We start from the raw sequence: 19,471 nt of genomic DNA, 5'->3' as shown, positions 1-19,471 counted from the left end.
GTCTGAGGTCAGGGTGCCAGTAAGTTTGGGTGAGGGCCCTCTTCTGGGTCTCAGACTTTTTTTTTTTTTTTTTTTTTTTTATTTATGGCTGTGTTGGGTCTTCGTTTCTGTGCGAGGGCTTTCTCTAGTTGCGGCAATTGGGGCCACTCTTCATCACGGTGCGCGGGCCTCTCACTATCGCGGCCTCTCTTGTTGCGGAGCACAGGCTCCAGACACGCAGGCTCAGCAATTGTGGCTCACGGACCTAGTCGCTCCGCGGCATGTGGGATCTTCCCCGACCAGGGCTCGAACCTGTGTCTCCTGCATTGGCAGGCAGACTCTCATCCACTGCGCCACCAGGGAAGCCCTGGGTCTCAGACTTTTGTTGCATTCTCTCATGTTGGAATCCGGTAGGGATCTCTCTGGAGCCTCTTTATGGGTCACTAAGCCCTTTCTTAGTGGAAGACTTAGTCACTTCCCCAAACCCCCTACCTACTAATACTATCACCTTAAAGGGTTAGGATTTCAACGTATGAATTCTGGTGGGATACAAACATTCAGACCATAGCAACTGATAAACAAAATCTGGGATATACATACAATAGAATATTATGCAGCCCTAAAAAGAAGGAAATTCTGTCCTGTGCTATAATATGGATACTCAAGGACATTATGCTACTTGAAATAAACCATCACGAAAGGACAAATACTGTATGATTTCACTAATATGAAGTATCTAAGGTAGTCAAAATCATTGAAACAGATAGTAGAGAGATGGTTGCCAAGGGCTGAGGGGATGGGGAGGGAAATTTGTGTTTAGTGGGTTTAAGTTTGCTTTACAAGATGAGAAAGATCTAGAGATCTATTCCACAACAACGTGAATATACTTAACACCACTGAACCGTACACTTAAAAATGGTAAGGATGGTAAATTTAATGTTATGTTTTTTTTACCACAATTAAAAAACTATTTTGTATTGCCTTTGCTTTTTTTCCTCTAATCCTTTCAAAACCTGGTATTGAATTGAACAGCAATATACGCATGTAGTTTAAAAATACCATTCATCGCGTACTCATGGCATATCTTTACCCAGAATGAGAAATACTATTAATAATTTATCTTGTATGCTTCCAGAAATAGTCTATATATATTTACATGCACATATACGTATATGTTCATCTTGGAAATTTCTAATGGAAGCACAATAAATACATCCCTTTTCCTAGCTGTAAAAAAAAAATGTTTCTTAAATCTCATTATGAATAAATGCATTTGATAATCTTGTACACATGAAACTTATATAATGTTTTAAACCAGCGTTACCTCAAATAAATAAACAGATCAATTAATTAAATAACCTCATTGTTTTCAAAGGAATGAATTCCATATAATACTATATTATTCCATAAAATGGAGTCTCGTAATTTCTTTGTGTTCACCTATTGACAGAAAACTGGATCTTGACTGTAAACAATGCACTTAGTTTTCTTACAGGCACTTTCTGTGCACCTCTGAGTGTTCCTGTGGGACTAACTCCTAGAAGTGGAATTGTTACTTGGTGTAGACGATATATTGACAGGACGTAAAAGCATTACTCCTTTTGGGCTGTCATCTTCAGCGCTCTAAATAGCGGGTGGTGCTTTTGAGCACTTAAGTTTATAGAAATTGTCCTCCAAGGACGTGCATAATGCTGTGATGAACATGGGTGTACAAACATCTCTTCAAGATCCCGCTTTGGGTATATGCTTTGGGCATATCCCCAGCTTATGCCATTTTATGCTCCTACCAGTACTGTCTGAGAGTGCTTGCTTCCCATGCCCTGAGGAAGAGGATCCCCATCCTGTACCATCACTTTATTCACCTCCAACATGAATCCTCTGTACTGTGCTAAGGTGGTTTGAGTGTGGGCCCTGCAGCCAGACAGCTAGGGTTCAAATCCTTGTTACATCACTAACTAGTTCTGTGATTTGAGGATAGTGAACTTGAACTTTTCATGCCTCAGTGTCCTTTTCTGTAAACTGGGCATAAGAGGGCTGTTGTGAGGATGTGTTTAATAAATATGTATAAAGCGCATGAAGCAGTGTCAGGCACTCACTAAGTACTCAGTATAACACTTCTTATTGGTTTAATAGTTTTCTTTAAATTGATTCTCTTTTTAACCTTAGTTTTATGCTAAATGCTATGTAATAATATCATAGATCAGATGTATACTATCTATATCTTATTCTGAAAGACATCAAATTACATGCATACATTTAAAATGAAAAGAAAGTTTTTCTAGGACACAGTTTGAAAAGGACTGTCCTAAGCGAGAGTATTAGCAAAGGTTTTGTGGAGTTCAAGTGGGAGAGGTTACATTGTGTCACACTGATGTTGTAATTTTCATTTCTTCATACTGAATCCATACATCATACCTTAAATAGATACAAAGTGGACTAGACCAGGGGTAGGCAACCTAAACCCGGAACCAGCTGGCTGTGTGGCTTTTTAAATAAAGTTTTATTGGAACACTGCCACACTCGTTCATTTACATATTGCTTCTGGCTACTTTCACACGACAGCAGAGTTGAGCAGTCACAACAGAGACTGCATGGTCTACAAAACCAAAACTATTTATTATCTGTCCCTTTATAGAGAAAGTTGGCTGGCCCCTGGTCTAAACCAATATTTCTCTCTGTCTGAGACCCTTAAACATGCTTGAACAGCATCCAGCTTCTCAACTGCTGCCCTAATCTTAGCCACTCTGAAAGTTTGAGGTTTGCTGATCAGAAATTCTCAACATCTCAGAGTTTTGAGACTGTGATATTAATATTAAAAAAAGTACTCAAAGCCTGTCTTCCTGTTTTGCAAAATTTTAAACTTTCATCATTGCTTTTGTCTATACAAATATATAAAATGTGGTCTGCATCAAAGGCAGAAAATTGTTCTAAGTGTTAAGTGGCATAGGACTGCAGAGTGCAGAAACCACAGGAGTTATCAAGGGCTGTGAACACAGCAGTGCTCCAAACACTCCACCTCTGCTGGGGGCCATTTTCGCAAGATCCCAATTAGTTTGGTACCAAACCACTTGAGTCTTTTATGTCAAAACAACAGACCCAGGAAATCACCCATGAATAGCCTGAAGTACATACCATATCTGTGCCTTCTGTACATTTACATTATGTGTGCAAATTGTAGAATTTGTAGACTTTGACTGTCGTTCCCTATGAGACCCACTATTAGTACAACATCCTATGAGGCTAAGCTGCCAGAACTGCAGTCACGAGGAAGAATTTCCATAAAACCCTGGTGAGATGCTCCCTAGGCTGTCCTGCCTTCCACCTTCCCAAAACTTGGCTCTGCAGCACTTCCTTTCAATGAGTCTGCTGCCGGAGCACCTTTTTTGGTAAAAATTCACTTTTTCCATCATTTACTTTTCTTGATCAAAAACAATACTTTTGCCATCTCCCAAATGAATAAAAAAGTCTACTTATAAAGCTATTTCCCCCACAACTCTGCCATACTCTGTTCATATTACTGTTTAAGATTTACCTTTTTCATAAAATATATCCTAATTTCCATATATCTCTAATAACACCACTTCTGGAACTACTTCATTCCAGGAAAAGTAAAACTGTAATTTGTAAGATGTCTCAAGAGTTGCTATTTATCCTGCTGCATATTTAAAATTCTACTCACCACCACACCCCTCCCTCCCAACCTGATAACACCTGGCAATTCAAATGAGCAAAATCGTTACTTTTGCAAAGCAATAAAGTAGGTACAAAGGATATCGGGATAAACAAGCTGTAGTCCCTGATGCCAGAATTGATGTGAAATAAGCACGAGGTGAATAAATATGGCAAAAGAAAAGTAATACTTGAGAAATAAAAATGAAAAATCCTAGGAGTAGAAAAAGAAGGGCGTGTCTACACAATTTTAGTACAGAGTAAAAGGGATTTGAGTGAAGGTTTTCAAGTTGGGAAGGATTGTAATCGACAAATGGAAGGAAGGACGCTCCACACCCACCGAATGCAGCTGGCCCTGGCAAGAGGCAGTTGTTACTGGATCCTGGGTTTCCGGGGACCCATCGGCTACTTTGTGGTAGCAGCTCAGGTGTCTCATTCACTTCTCTGCCTCAACCTTTTCAGCTGCTCTGAGAGTTTTCGACAGACCAAATCCAGCTTTTATCTCTATTGTCACTGAGACCTGCAATGAAGGGCAAATGGAACCACCTCTCTCTCAGGTTCAGTAGGGCATCGTCCTTGTACAACTTTGTGGGGAAGAAGTGTTAAGCCTCTTGTTACACTTAGGCTTGGCACCGAAAGCCTCCCATCACACAAGCAGCATCACACAGTTGGCTAAGTTTTAACTTAACTAACCATCTGGGTTGAGGTCTGTTTGAGAACAGCAACTTTTCCTTAACTCAATCTAACAACTCCTTATTGAGAATCTGTTATAGGCCTGGCCCTCTGAGGAGATTAATCCCTGACCTAATGGCTCTCAGAGCCCAGGAGGGGGAGACATGTACAGAAAATTCAACTGTGGTCCACAATGGTAAGTGCAATCAACAAGACTGTCCATGGTACAAAGTCACTGCCTCGGGGATCAATGCGCTTGACGTAATGAGGTGAATGGTTAGGAAGGAGAGGGCCGTGTCCCTGACAAGGCCAAGTACGTGGAAGAGATCGATACAGAATCATTGAAATGCTGCTCCTATTCTGCCCAAAACCACCCAGTCTCAGAGCCAAACTTGAAATCGGCAAGCCTGGAGCTGGCACAAGCCTCAGACAGCCAAGGCACACTCTGCAGACCCTTCTTTGCAACCTCTTACCTGATGCGGTAGGATGGACCCTTCTTTGCAACCTCCTACCTGATGTGGGGCTTGGCTCTGTTGAGTCATCAACTCATTAGCAATAAATGTATTAACCTAGACCTGAAATAAACCAACATATATTTAAATGACTGAATTAGCAGGAATCTCTGTCAAGAGAATTTCTGCTCCTTCTACCAATAGAGCTTCACACTTAGCAGAGTGTCTGCTTCCTTACATACAAACCCTCCTTATCTCTGAGTCCAGTTTTTCTTATTATGATTTGACACTGTTCTTATCCCTCTTTATTCTGAAACTACACAGTCATATGATCTTTCTATTTATACCAAGTAAACGTAATTCTTTTAAACCTGAATCGAATATTCTTTAGTAATTTGATTATGCAATATTTCAAACATCCCCCCAAAACAGATATGCATGTACTGATAATCTAGATTTATTTTAACAAGGTAAATATTTTGCCATATGTGCATCAGTTCTTTCTCTTAAATAAATGAAGTGGTGCAGGTATAACAAACAGTCCCCTTCCCAACCCCCATGCTTCCAGTATTTCCGTGTCTTTTTCCTGCCCTGCAAATTTGGGGTCACCTTTGTTGCTCTCTTAGAGCACTGTGAGATTGTTGTGAATCTTTCAATACAATATTAATTAGCCTTATTAATTAGTCTACTTGGTGTTCTAGGTTGGAAATGATCTAGAGAAGAACAAAGGTTCAAACGATTTGCTATGTCTATTTTATATTCATTTAAGGACCTACTGCTACCTATTTTTTCAAGGCGAAAGAAATCTATTAAATAGAATTATTTATACTAGAACTTATGTTTATTTCAAGTAATTTCTTTTCTTATTTTTCTCAAATATATTTTGCCAGTCCTTTCCTAGAAGAATGCCTTTTTCACACAAAGGGCCTGCCTAGGAAGAAAAATGCACTTAAATTCTAAGTTTAGTTCAATGCATTTTGAATAACAATTTCCATCTTAAATTCATAAAGGATCCAACTTCTGAATTAGAGTTCTGATGAGTTTTTAATATGAAGAATAAACTCCTAATGAATGCAGAGTATAGCGATTCAGGAAATATTATAGTTCTCAAAGATAGGACTAACTTTAACCACTTGATTGTTATTCACTGATAACAATGAGAAAATACCTGGGCTCCGCCCCCCTAGGTTGGTGACTATCAGGGAGAAAGAGGGTGTCTTGCAGTCAGAGGGCACTGGAGCAAGCTTCCTGAGGCCCTGTTACAGAGAGCATCACCTGTTCAGGCTAACACGTGCGTGGGATAAGCTGCATCCTAGAGCAGGCGGCACAGTCTCCTCTGATCCAGGCAGCTGGAGGATAGTTAAGGGGCAAAACAATTTCCCCCACAGATGGGACTTGGTTCATCCCAGTCAGTGCTTCTCACAATCTAGCTTGTACTGGAATCCCCTGCTCATCTTGTTAAAATGCAGATTCTATTCAATAGGTTGGGGTGGGGGCTGAGATTCCATATTTGTATCAAGATCCCAGGTGATGCTGCTGGTCTGTAGGTTACATGTTGAGTAGCAGGACTCATAGCAATCTAGGTCCTTTAATTCATAGAGAAAAAAGGAAGGCGAGGAGTAGAAAGGTAAGATGTATAAGAAGAGGAAAGCAGAGAAATAGAAAAGAAAGCAAAAGGTCATGGAGAGAGAGTGAAAGAGAGAGAGAGAGAGAGACAAAGAACAGGAAATTTGATATGGCCCTCCCAGCATCCCTCCCTTCTAAGTGCCCCAATTAGGGTGGACATCAAGTCTTTACATGGCCCCACCCCCCAATCCAGGGGCTTCAGTGCTAAGTGTAGGGTGGCCTGGGAGCCGTCCTGATCAGATCAGCTCTTCACAGGTGGTGAGATCTGAGACTCCCCTCAGCCAGAGCCAAGTAAGTCCGAGCATTTCCTCAGATTTTTGAACCAATATAGGAAAATGAATGCCAGAAGCTAATCCACAGAAGGCACAGGGCAGGGCTGCCTCTTAGTTACAGCCATTCCAGAGACCCAGCTAAACCCTCCCCTTCTCCGTGTGCTCGGATTCCCAAACTACCTAGACTGATTCAAGTTGATTTTCTAGAATTTGTAACAATACAGATAGAAGAGGGATATAGGGAAAAATGGAGAGAGAAGAGAGAAATAAGGAGAAAAGTATTTAATGATAGGTGAAAAAAATACATAAGGAAAGAATAGAAGGATAGAGGAGAAGAGGGAGAAATAGTAAGGAGATGAGAATGAAGACAAAGTATTGATAAAATAGAAGAAAAAACACCCAGGAATTGCAGGAGGAAAGGTCCCCACGGCCAATAGGGACCCAGTGGTCCCTGGGCCAGATAAGCCTCAACAGAGGACACCATTGCAGTGGACACCATTAGGCACGGTCTCCCGAGAGGAGAGGTGGGTATTGGCCTGGCTCTCATTGAGTCAGCCCATTGTTCCCAAACAACTGGAACGGCGAGGGAGAAGAGACAGAGTCAGGGCAGGCAGGTGGTCTGGGAAGGACAAGGCTTGCTAGAGGGTCCCAAGAAGACCAAATAGGTGCCCAGGAGGGTGGTGATGGAGCTGCCCCAACACCCCTCTAGAATACTGCCAGCGCTCTAGGCTGCCCACTCACAGACCTCTCCTGCCCACCAGGGATGCTCACAGACCCAGACTCAGAGCAGGACAGTGGTTGGCGCCCACACCTCTCCCCAGCCTGGTCCAGAGGCCCCCAGGGAGCTCAGAGCTCACATTAGCTTGCAGGTAAGAATCCTGGTTCGCAAGGGCTGCCCCACAAAATTCTTGTAATGAATCTCAGAGTCACAGTAGATTGATGTAAGTGTTGGCTGACATATTCTCAGGGAAACAGTAGAAACTCAACATTAGTGAGCTCTGTCAGTGACCACCGATCTGCTGCACTGCTCACTGCACTGCTGGTCTATGATCCTCAGCGTCCTAAGACTCTGGCCACTTCCTGATTTAGTTGGGCTGAAGCTGCAAACTCATCTTCTAAGTCCTATGGACGTTTAGCACCAAGCTTGGTCAAGCCACCTGGTTTACTAAATGACCGATATAAACCATGATTGTTCACATCGTATAGGAAATGCACCCCTTCTAAACTTGTTCAAACAGTGATACTTCTTCCACTACATTTCAAGTGAGGACATTTACTCTGCACATCAAAAGAGTTTGTATGTCCTGAGATGTAGTGCATCCCTTGGTGAGAGATGGTGATGCCTTTTCTGTCATGTAAGACACATGCCTTTATTTCCATTTAAATAAAACCCTTTTGGAATGTATTTCACAGATCTGAGTATTTGTTTAATTTTTTTGGTTATTTTCACATAGAAATCCAGTTCAGCCATGGAAGCAGTCACTCATTAAGAAAAAATATTAAAGTGGAACATATCACCAGTGAAGAACATAATTTCTTTTTTTAAGAAAGTCAATTTGGATAACTAACCTTCAGTAACTGGACCTGCAGTCCTCAAATCCCTTAGTCAAAGACTTGGTGGCCAGCCATGTCTCAATTTCATAATTTTGAGAATTTAGAGAGGTATACCTTGCATGTCACATATTAATTAATATTCCATGGCAAACATGTGGCAAAGCATATGGACAACTTGCCCAAAGTAACATAAGTAAAGATCTTCTGTCTTATTATCATCTCATGTCCATTTTCAGTAAGGAGTTAGGATTGACCTTTTTCTGAGAGTTTTCGGAATTTGGAAAGAGTTAACATGTATTAGCGGACAGAGTTAGCACAGACAGCAGATAGACCCAGAAGAACAAGAAAAGTCACTTAAAATAATTATGACAGGGAGAACATCCACAAAACTTTTAAGGCCAGAGAAGGAGTGCTTGATTTGGACTTTCTTATAAAAGTAGAAGGAGGCTTCCTGAGAAGAAAGCCAATACACTGTCTTTCTTGCTGGGGGTCAAGGTTACATCAGCGAGGCCACAAGCTGGGGACACTGCTGTGGGTGAGAGCTACACTAGTGATGGCGGGGCAGCAGCCTCTCAGGGGGGACACCTGTGACACACCAACTGCGAGCAGGTGCTCAGATACCCCTGCAACATGACTTCATATGACTCTGGAAAACATCTTCAGATTCAATGAGAAATGTGTTTGCTAGGAAAGGATACCAAATGCAGAAAGAAAAAAAAAAATCAGAGATGTATAAATACAGTGGGGTGGGCAGAAAGGCCTCAAAGATGTCCAGGCCCTAAAGAAAGGGACTGTGAATATGTTACTTTGCATGGCAAAAGGGACTCTGCAGATGGGATTATGGTTAGGAAGACTGTCCTGGATTACCCAAGTCGATCCAGTCTAACCACATGAGCCCTTAAAGTAGAGGACTTTCTCCAGCTAGAAGAAGAGGAAATCAGAGAGGTGCAGCAGAAGGAGAACAAGAACAAAGAGCGATTTAAAGATGAAAGGGACTTGACCCCCTGCTGCAAGAACAGGCCACACAGAAAGCATAAGGGATGTGGGAAACCTCTAGGAGCAAAGACCAGCCCCCAGCTGGCAACCTACAGGAGATCAGTGTCTCAGTCCTACACCCACAAGGAAGTGAGTGAGTGTGTATGCAGAAGCATCAGGAGGGCAGTCCTGACTGCTGCCCTCTGAAAGGCCTGCTTGCAAGGCTGGCCCATTCCCAAGACTCTAATGAGAAAGGTGGCTTACTGTGCCTAATGTTTGCTCAAACACTGTGGTTCATACTCAGTACCTGCCTTCCTTCTGGGAGTCTGGGATTTTGTTACATGCAAGGCAGAGGGTGCCTACATGACCAGCCCCCAGTACATGAGCTCAGCTGGTTGGTAATATTCCATGTGGGTTTCTATAACTCACTGCTGGGGGATTAAGCTAGTCCCATATGACTTCCCTGGGAGAGGACTGTAGAAACCTGGGCCTGATTTCCTCTGCGCTTCACCCCAAGCACCCTCTTCCTTTGCTCATTTTGCTCTGTGTCCTTTCACTGTGCTAAATCATAGCTGTATGACTACACACTGGTCCTGTGAATCCTCCCAGCAAATCATGGAACCTGGGGAAGGTTCTGGGAATCTCCAGACACCTTGAAGGACAAGTCTTCCCCAGAGCCTCCAGGAAAAATGCCTTAAGCAGAGAACCCAGCCAGGTCTACTGTACTTTAGACCTACAGAACTATGACATAATAACTCTGTCTTGTATTAGGTCACTAAATCCATGAAAATGTGTTAAAGCAGTGATAGGAAATTAAGTAAATGGCACCATGAATAAACATATTACTTTCACTAATGAAGAGTATAATATCTCAAGGACTTTTTTTAAAATTTAAATTCATTCTCAAGTTAACATCAGCAGTTCATATCTAAAACAAGCACATGAAGAAGGGGTAGAACCTCTGGTAAAGTGTATGGTTGATTTTTAAGAGCAGCTGACATTTTGTGAGAGGTCTGGAAAGCAGCCAAACCAGCCCAATTTTTAAAGAAACTGTGAGTATAATGTCAGAATCATCAACTAGTGTGATTTAGTGCTGTCAATGACAGTTGTGTATAGTTGGGCCCAGATTAGGAGATGAATTCACTTAACCCATGGTGGTGCACGCAGAAGATGTGAGGATGAGCCCTTTTCCTAAAGGAGCTCAAAATGTAAGAGAGGAGAAACACCTCCACTGGAGCTTCAAGGATCACTAAGTTGAGACCAAGGGCTACAGAGAAGCACAGAGCAGGGAGCTAAGGAAGGCATCCTGCCAGAACGTAGATTCCACTCATTCGTTTTAATTCAGCAAACATTTACCAACGTGCTCGGCCCCAGGCACCAGGAAGTGCTGGGGACACAGGGAGGGATGCAAGCTCAGCAGGAGTGTAAGGCAGGCCACTTTACCCATGTTTATTGTGTGATAGGATGGATAGGATTGAGGGGTCCACTTCTGTCCTCACCTGCATGATCTAGGGTTAATAATGCCACTATATTCTTGACCCTACTTCCCCAAGGGTGCCTGACCTTTAAAGAAATCAGCAGAGGGTGATGCTTACATATGATTCCTCTCCAACCTGCTTAACTAAAAACAAGAACTGTTAGAGTTGCTCAATCAAATGGGATTGGAGCGGGGCGAAAATATGAACCTTAATTAATACAATGAAGAATAAGTAGGCATTAACTATTAGTTAACTAATTTTGAAAAATAATATTTAAGTTTGAACAAAAGTTCTCTATGTAAGTAGATGTTTCATTAAGCTTTAACTCACTTAAGCAATATTGACCTTAACCCTGCTTTGGACTTGGTGTTCTTAGAATAAGCACAACATTAATATCTGCTTCGGATCATACACATGGCAATTACTTGTTTGGAAACCTTAGGTCAGCCAGCCCTAAAAACACTCACATAGCCCTTCCCACTTTGTTGTTTTATCTAGTATTAGACAACTAACTAGTTTTTCTTGATTCAATTTGCATCAACATTTATTGACTAACTAATAAAAGCTCCAGGGATAAGAAATTAAGTAGACCACAACCTATTAAGTTATAATAAGTTACAGAGTTCTAAGGAAATTCAAATGAGGGCCGTTTGTTACACAACGAATATTATCATTGTGTTGCCTGTTAGTTTTATAGATAAGCTATGTGCTAAGACATAACGGCTTTTTAGCTGACAATTGTCTTCTAACTCTGACAATTAAGAAAAAAAATTTCTTAATTTATACAACATTCTTAGCCTAAATTAAATGGAAGATACACTGTGTATTTTTTATTGTGGTAAGATATACATAACAAAAAGTTTAGCATTTTAGCCACTTTTAAGTGTACAGTTCTGGACATTAACATTCACATTCTTGTGCAAACATCACCACCTTCCATCTCAAGAACTTTTTCATCTTCTCAAACTGAAACTTTGTCTCCATTAAAACACTTACAGTCCATTACTCCCTTCCCCTGGCTCTTGGCAACCATCTAAATTATATTTTTAAGAAGAAGAAAAAAGTAATTTCTTCTCCACCTGATGAATCTTCTTCAGGCCACACCCCATCAGCCAATTGCAAACCTGCTGCAGACCTTTACAACACTCTACTTTTAGAGCTTCTCATTCAGAGCAGACTGTGATTTAAAGATATGAAATGCTAAATAAAGAATAAATTACATAAATTTTAATATTCAAAAAGTTAAGCAAACAAAATTTAATTCTTCTAAAAGAAGCATGGATATGTAATCAGAAGTAGGAACTATGTCACTGATGTAAAATAGTTATGATTCCAAAGAATCCTAGGGATCTATTGTCCATAAATTACAAGGGGCCACATGGTGCCCAAGTTCCTGTTGGAGCAGGAACTCAACATATCCCTCAACAAGTCCTCCACAGAGAGACTCTCCATTACATCTATTTTTACGTGTTCAGGGTCTTTCAGGAATTTCAGTTTATCAGAGGGCACAGAGAAAATGAATTCGCTTTATTTAAAAATGCTGAGGCAATATAAACTATTGTGTTTGTTATCAAACAAAAATAAAATCAGTTGTATGTGACTTATTTATTCCTTAGACTTCACACTATTTAAAGGAAGAATGGGAAGACATTTTCAATATTTCGCTACATTATAAAATTGTTTTACTTATTTCATAAATTAGCCATGGACGGTGTCTTCTGGAACGTCACATGTGGCTTACATTCAGTGGAAACACTTTCAAGTAACTTAGGAGGCTCTGGTTCTATACTTGATCTGACAGATGGGCAGCAACATGCAGTAACTGGCATAATTCATCCTCCGACAGACTGCTTTTCAATAAAGCACATACCCAGATGCTTTCCTCTCGTCGATATTGCTTCCAGTTCCTCCCGCCATCGCTGAACATCAGGAGGTAGCTGGTCACCCAGTCGGAGCTCCCGTGTCCTCCCTGGGTGGCCACAGCTGTGACCTCCATTCTTTCTCCAAGGTCAATCTGCAGCCACTGGTATTTATTTGACACAAGGGGAGACCAGCCACCAGCTCCTTTTTGTGGGAATAAAAAGAAGAAAACCGGTAAAGACAGAGAAATCTTTGAAATCTATATTAACCTGTAAGAATGGGGTCATAAATAAGATTTATGAAAATCATAGTTTCAAATTCTGCATTATATAATGCCCCAGAATTATACAAACACACTCACATACACACACACAAACACAAAATAAAAACACAGGTTAAATGTAAATGGATGAAGCCTATATTAATTGTTTTGTTTCTTAGTTCATAACCCCTGACTCTCTGGTATTGGGGTGTCCCGCTAAGTGAAATTGCTTAATGTAATAGGTGGACAACTAAACACCATGCCATTACATCAGTGCTTGGAACTAGTGTCGTTACTGGCTTCAATGCATGACTTGCCCTTTGTTGGACATAAACAAAGGGCAAACTTTCCTCTGTTGGAAAATAACAAACTTTCCTTTGTTAGAAAATAAAGCTAGAAAACCTTAATTGTGGATTCCCAGCATGAGGAAGTACAATGTGGAATGTTGGGATAACAAAGAGGGCTATGGCATAGCCCTACACTCATGGTGCTTACAGACTCATAAGAGAAGCAGACATTTCAAAGAACAATTTGAAATGCAATATGGGAGGGGTGGATGTGAAAGTGATTTCTGTGCAGGAAGGGAGAGTTCTAAAAAGTCAGCAAGGAGGGTGAGCGAGAACCCAGAGGAAGTGAATGGGGAGGAGTTTCTCAGGTATTCAAGACAATAGGTGCAGAGTGGAAATTACTGTGCTTTGTTTTCTCCAGTGCCTGTGAGACACCGAAGAATTAGGGATACCTGTGAATGTATGATTGATATATTTTGTTCTTCTAGTTTAACAGAAACATGAGTTTTGAATTTGGATTTAGATGTCATATTAAATTTTCTGAATTTAAATTATTATGCAATATAAAAATTGGGAAACAGGTTTGAAATGCATTCTGGAACTGATATTTTGCTAATTATCCATGTCTAGAAAACACAGTGTCATGTAAACAGTCCTTAACACAAAAAAACTAGCTTTAAAAACAATTTTCCCCATTGTCCTGACATCTAATTTGAGGCTCTCATAATAAGGTCTGACACTTTAGACAACATTTATTATCTTTTTTATTAGGGGCTATTATTAACATCCATGTCCTGTTTACAAAAGCTGTTACGACCAAGTACATGTCAGGAGGTGTGTGACATGGTTACAAGACAGCTCAAAGGAAAATGGAAGTGGAGCGCTTACATCAGGGTGTGGAGGTGAAACTAGCAAGTGGGCACATCTGTTGCTTCACTATGTCCTCTGCTAACGGCACTACGTGTATAACCCTTAGCAAAATTGAAAGCTTACAAATTCTTTAAAACTCAGATTCTTTCTAAGATTTCCTCATTTCCTGCAATCTTTATTCCAAAATTCCAAAATTTCCTCTCAACCACAAGCACAATGTGTTTTCCTTTGATCCACATCTTAAACATGCCACAACTCTGGCTGTTCTGTAATGCATTATTAAACTTTTTATTTTGAAATAATTTCAGATTTACAAACGAGTTGCAAAGATGGGATAGGGAGTTTCTGTCTACTTTTTACTCAGTGTGTCCTAATGTTAATATCTGACATCACCATGGTATTTTGATCAAAACTAAGCTATTAACACTGGTACAATGGTAACAAAATGACAAACTTTCTTTTGATGTCTCCAGTTTTTCCACTAACTAACTCCCTTTTTCTGTTCCAGAACCCCACATTGCATCTAGTCACCTTGTCTCCTTAGTGTCTTCCAACCTGTGATAGTTTTCAGTCTTTCTTTGTCTTTAATAACAAGATTGATCACCACCCAACACCTCCCTGCTACTTCTACTGATTTGTGCAAAGGTCCCATCTAATGTTTGATGAATGATAAGTCCTTCTGGGTTCTAGCTGAGGGTTAACTAACAGTCCCAAGTAACATTACTCTGCAACTGCCTGTAATTTTATAATAATTGCCAAAAGAAGGCAGAAATTAGGTGTTGGCTTTTAGCTGATCACTTTAACTTAAAGGTTCTACATTTGAAGTTTTATATGAATCAGTTTCAATCTCTGAGAAACTGCTAAATGTCCTGTATTCTTAGTACCAAGGTTGTAAAGAATGTACTGAAGATACTTCTTCTTTTTGCATTTCACAATCTTTCTCTGTCATCTTTAATCTCTCTTGAAGCGGGAAGTATCATCAACACGGGTACCACATGGACAGAAATGCAACAGAGTAAAAAGCGTCAGCATGCTTCCAGCATCTGCCCTGGGACCAGCCTCTCCCACAGATGATGCAGCCACGTCTCTGTCAACCACTCTTCACCATCTGCTGGTAATCAACCTTGAACATTTCATATTCCTTACCTGTGGTGAGAAGGTGCTACTGGTATGCAAATTAAGCTATCTGATTAAGTAGGTATTCTGATAAAGTAATGAAACTGCAGAATTCCCTGTGCTGCAAAGCAATTCATTTCAGCTGGGTAACACAGCCACGGCGTAATCCCCAGACCCCTGTAGGGTGATGATGCTGAATTACTGTGCATTCGCCCATGCACGCAGTCCACCGGGGTAGATGCCCTTTTTTCTAATGACTGGAAAAAGTGGGAAATGCACAAACATAACCTGAGGACTGTTAGGGAGCCCCGAACAGTTTTACTGACGGGTAAGGGAGATACTGTTCTGTAATGGAAAACAAAACAAAATACACTGAAACAACATTAAAGTGGGTACGCTTGAGCACAGCCGCCCCACCAGCTCTTAGCTGCAGAGCAGTGGTTCTGAAACTGATCAGCCTGCATTATTCAATGTTGCAAATCTTCAGTAAATTCCCCCTGGGAACCAACACCCCCTGAAACAGAGCCCAGGGATTTGCAATTACTGTTTTGGAGTCACCAGCGCTGAACCCACAAGAAAGGCACTTGCCCTCCCACCCAGCTCTTCCCAGGACCACACCACAGACTGTCTTTTTCCATTGTCACCGTCCTGTCTCCTGCCTCAGCCCCTTAGTTGAATAAAGTGTCACAATTCATACAAAGGAAAACATGTCCAGAGGGTCTGACTTGCACAGAACAAGGTTCCACAGCTTAGGACACTGAACACAAAACATCCCTCCCAGCAAAGTGTGATAGGTATGCTTTAGGGCTGCAATGAGAATTCAACAAGAAGCTGTGTTAGAGCATCTAGCACAATACTTTCTCTCCCACACACGATCGCAAGACGGGAGACAGTCATGGTGAAAGAGGGGTGACATCCAGAGTGTGGGGCATTGCAGTCTTTTCATTACTGAATGGCCCGTTACCTGCCACTTTATACTAGATAAAGGAGAGAAAATGAGGAAAGCCAAAACTTGTCACAAGCATGTGATGTGTTCAGGACCCTCCCAGATGCTCTAAGTGCTACCTCACAACTCCTCCATGCACCCGGCAAGTGGGACGGGTGTTACAGTCTCTGCTTTGCAGACAAGCAAAAAACAATCATTTTAGGTTCGGGTGAGGGTATTTTATTAAAGCTTAGCTCCCTTTTCATTCTCTACCCCTTCTAAGAACATATCCCTGCGATTTGTCAGTTATTCAGTATTGTTTGCTTATCAATACCAGACTGTCTTTTATATTGATATACTGGCAGATATATTGGAAGGTTTCTGTCTCTAGTTATCCCTGTGTGATTGTTTCCCCCCCCTTTCGTTGGCTCAGACACAGGCAGTGACTTGTGTCTTTGGGGAGAGGAAAGGCTGAACAGGAAACTCTCAGCTAGGGCCTTAATTATTCTGGTCACTGATCAAGATGAAAATGACCCCTGCCCCTGGTGGCCACGGGGCATGCACTGTCATAATGAGTGTCAGCTTTGTGCAGAGGGGGAAATTACCCAGAGGTAGAAATTACCCAGAGTTGAAAAGGAGAATAGCTCATGCCTTCTTCAAGTTGGAACAAGGTCCAGAGCAGAAAGATACCAAAGGGAACAAAGTCAAGTGGGATAATTTGAAGTGAACAGACTAACCTATCTCCAGGGCATCTAAATGTCAAGCAAGTAAATGGCTAAATTGAAATTGTAACCACGGGAAGTTTCCCTCCAAGATCTTCATTACATTGTCTCAAATGGGAGCTCATCAAGCTCTGTGTATTTCTTTCCTCACTTAAATGCATCTTAATTCACAGAAAACTCATTCCAGATTCCAGGCGGGGCTGGGTGAGTGGGGAGAGGGTGAGATAAGCAGGAGTAACAGATGTTCCCAGGAAAAAGGGGCCATAGGGCGGCAGGCCCTGGGGATGCTCCCTGACCATCCCACTCAGAGATCTCTGGGATTTATATATTGGTGTTTTTGTCACAACCCTGCCTACATTGCTGAGGGAAATTTAAGCATTTGCTCCAGCTCTGATTTCTTAAGGAGCAATTCCAACTATCTACATATACCATTTCTGGCTATCAGGATGTAAAAAATGCAGAAATCCTCCCTCTGGACCTGTCTAGGTAACCTCTGATTCCCTTTCTGCTGTGCTTCCTGCAGTCTGCTAGCAGCCTGAGCAGGAGACAACAGGTAGTTTTCCAAAAAGTGTATCCATAATGAAAAAAATCACACAGAGCTGACTAATTGTAAAACAGATTCCTGTACTAAATGCAGACATACCCTATAATGGTTTTGTAAACAGACAATTTAAAATTAAATAAAAAATAAGTGTATACTTGTTAATTTGTGATTCAAATTAAATGCCAGTGATATTAAAGAAAAAAAGCACAGTGTGACTGTTCACATGTGACTCCCTTAAGTTCTGTGTGCAGTGTCCCGAGGGACAACTTTCAATGCCCTTGGCAATTAACATTCATCACTGCAGCTCTTTCTGCATAAAATAAACAAAAATCCATTGCTACTGTTGTGTTTTGTTTTGCTTCTCTCATAGACACTCCTGACCAAGTTTTAAAGAAACACACAGTAGCGAGGCATTCAGATCTGAGTTGATCTCAGGCTTTGCAGTTCTTATGTGTTTGAAGTTCTGTATTGACAAGACTATAAGATGATTTTGCTCATTTCTCACCTTAGAAATAAAATACAAATTGCCCAGCAAGCCTATAAACCATCCGAACATGTACTAAATACCTCATGCATGACTGAATAAAATGTATGACCAAGTTTATTTGTGCATCTCCCGTGAAATCTTCATGTTTATGAGAGATGCAGCTCTGAGATCTGGTCTAATTCTATAAAAGCATCATTGTGCATCTTTCAGAGGCCCCCTGAGTTATTCAGAACAGATATGATTCCAGATCATTGTTGAGGCCACTCAGAATAGCTGCATCTCCCTCTGACATGTAGAGAACAGTGGGGAATCCAGGATGCCCAGAAGGGCAGGAGGCCAGGCGCTCTGCTCCAAGGCCCCCACCACTTCCCAGGGACACACCGTTACTCTTCTTAAGGCGAGAGCTCCTTTTTCTTTTTAATTAAATTCAGTGTAGGATCATGTCAGGAAATGCAAGGGTGACATGCTTAGAAATAAAACCATGAGTACTAAATTATCCATCCATACTTGACTGCTCAGTTAGCCAGAAGCCTTTGGAAAAAAAGTCCATTGATGGTAAAACTTACATTTTCTTTAGTGATGTTATGTAGCTGAATTCATTACAATTTGTAAGCACACTGTGGAAGCCTTGGATAAAAAGAGATATGTACAGACGAGCTGCTATACAAAATAGAGTAGTAAAATGAGAATGCAAAAAGGATGAGGTCTAAGCATCACAAAATGTAAATACTACTGACAAAGGTGCATTTTTCTGGGGTGTAGGCATTCATCCCCAGCAAAGTATGGCATTATTTTGTGTCGGAGAAAAGCCTGCTCCACTGGATTTCCTTGGAGGAAACATGGCAACAAGGGAAGAGTCTACTGCAAGGATCACAGGACAGAGAGAACAGGGAACCCCTGAAATACCATCTTCCAGTCAGCCCCTAGTCCAGAAGCTCCTCATTAATGTTCAGAGCAAAGGTGGGAGTAGCTGACCACAGGGTCCACTGAGATATTCCATTAGCCTTTGTCACTGGCTGTGGTCTTCCTGGACCTGTCTCTGTGCCACAAGTTAAACCAGAAGTTCAAGACTCCTGTGTGCTTTGATCATTAGTGATCCCAGATGCCTCATGAAAGGTTGCTAATTGAACCTCACCCCTTTGGCAGGATTGAAGGTCACCTCACTTGGTACGTCTTTCATCAGTGACTCCAAACAAGAAAAAGGGAATATCCCTACAAGAGGCAATGTAATTGCATTGGATGAGTAAAGCAGTATGTAATGGGATAAAATATATCTCCATAGGGATGCCAATAATATTTATTAAAAGTGGAGTACACAAAGACATCACGGTGTATGTCAAGGATACATACTGTTAAATAAATAACGTTCATGAACATTTCTGTATATTATACATGATGTAAAAGTGATTACTTTGGAAAAGAACAGAGTGGAATTTGCTAGACAACTATTTTTGAATTTGGATAGTGCTTAGAAGGGCTTCCACATACCTTTTGGGAGGTTGCCAAGTACGTCATAGGCAGTACTGACTCTTGGAAAAATACTATGGCAAAATTGTGGCCACCATAAGATACTTACTGGGCAGATTATAAACACAGACATAATTTTGCAAGGATAAACTGTTGTGTTTTTCATTCCTCTCCGGTAAATCCTGTTAGCCAGTGATCATTATCCCATGAAGCCCTAGAGAAGCCAGGGAGGGCAAAGACCAACTAAGAAAATA

The 19,471-nt window shown here is 41.2% G+C and overlaps 1 protein-coding gene across 1 annotated transcript in view; it reads right to left on the bottom strand.

The window, feature by feature from the left end:
* The window catches only part of LOC309634341 (uncharacterized protein), a 109,407-nt gene that overhangs the window by 13,233 nt on the left and 76,703 nt on the right, over positions 1 to 19,471 (bottom strand). The window contains exon 5 of the mRNA XM_082404278.1: positions 12,548 to 12,741. Within this exon, the coding sequence (XP_082260404.1) occupies positions 12,548 to 12,673 (126 nt within the window). The 5' untranslated portion in view covers positions 12,674 to 12,741. The remainder of the gene's footprint in view (positions 1 to 12,547; positions 12,742 to 19,471) is intronic.

This window comes from Balaenoptera borealis, assembly GCF_965194805.1.
Source record: "Balaenoptera borealis genome assembly, chromosome: 8".
Classification (NCBI taxonomy): Eukaryota; Metazoa; Chordata; class Mammalia; order Artiodactyla; family Balaenopteridae; genus Balaenoptera; species Balaenoptera borealis.
This window is presented reverse-complemented; position numbering and strand designations above follow the sequence as displayed.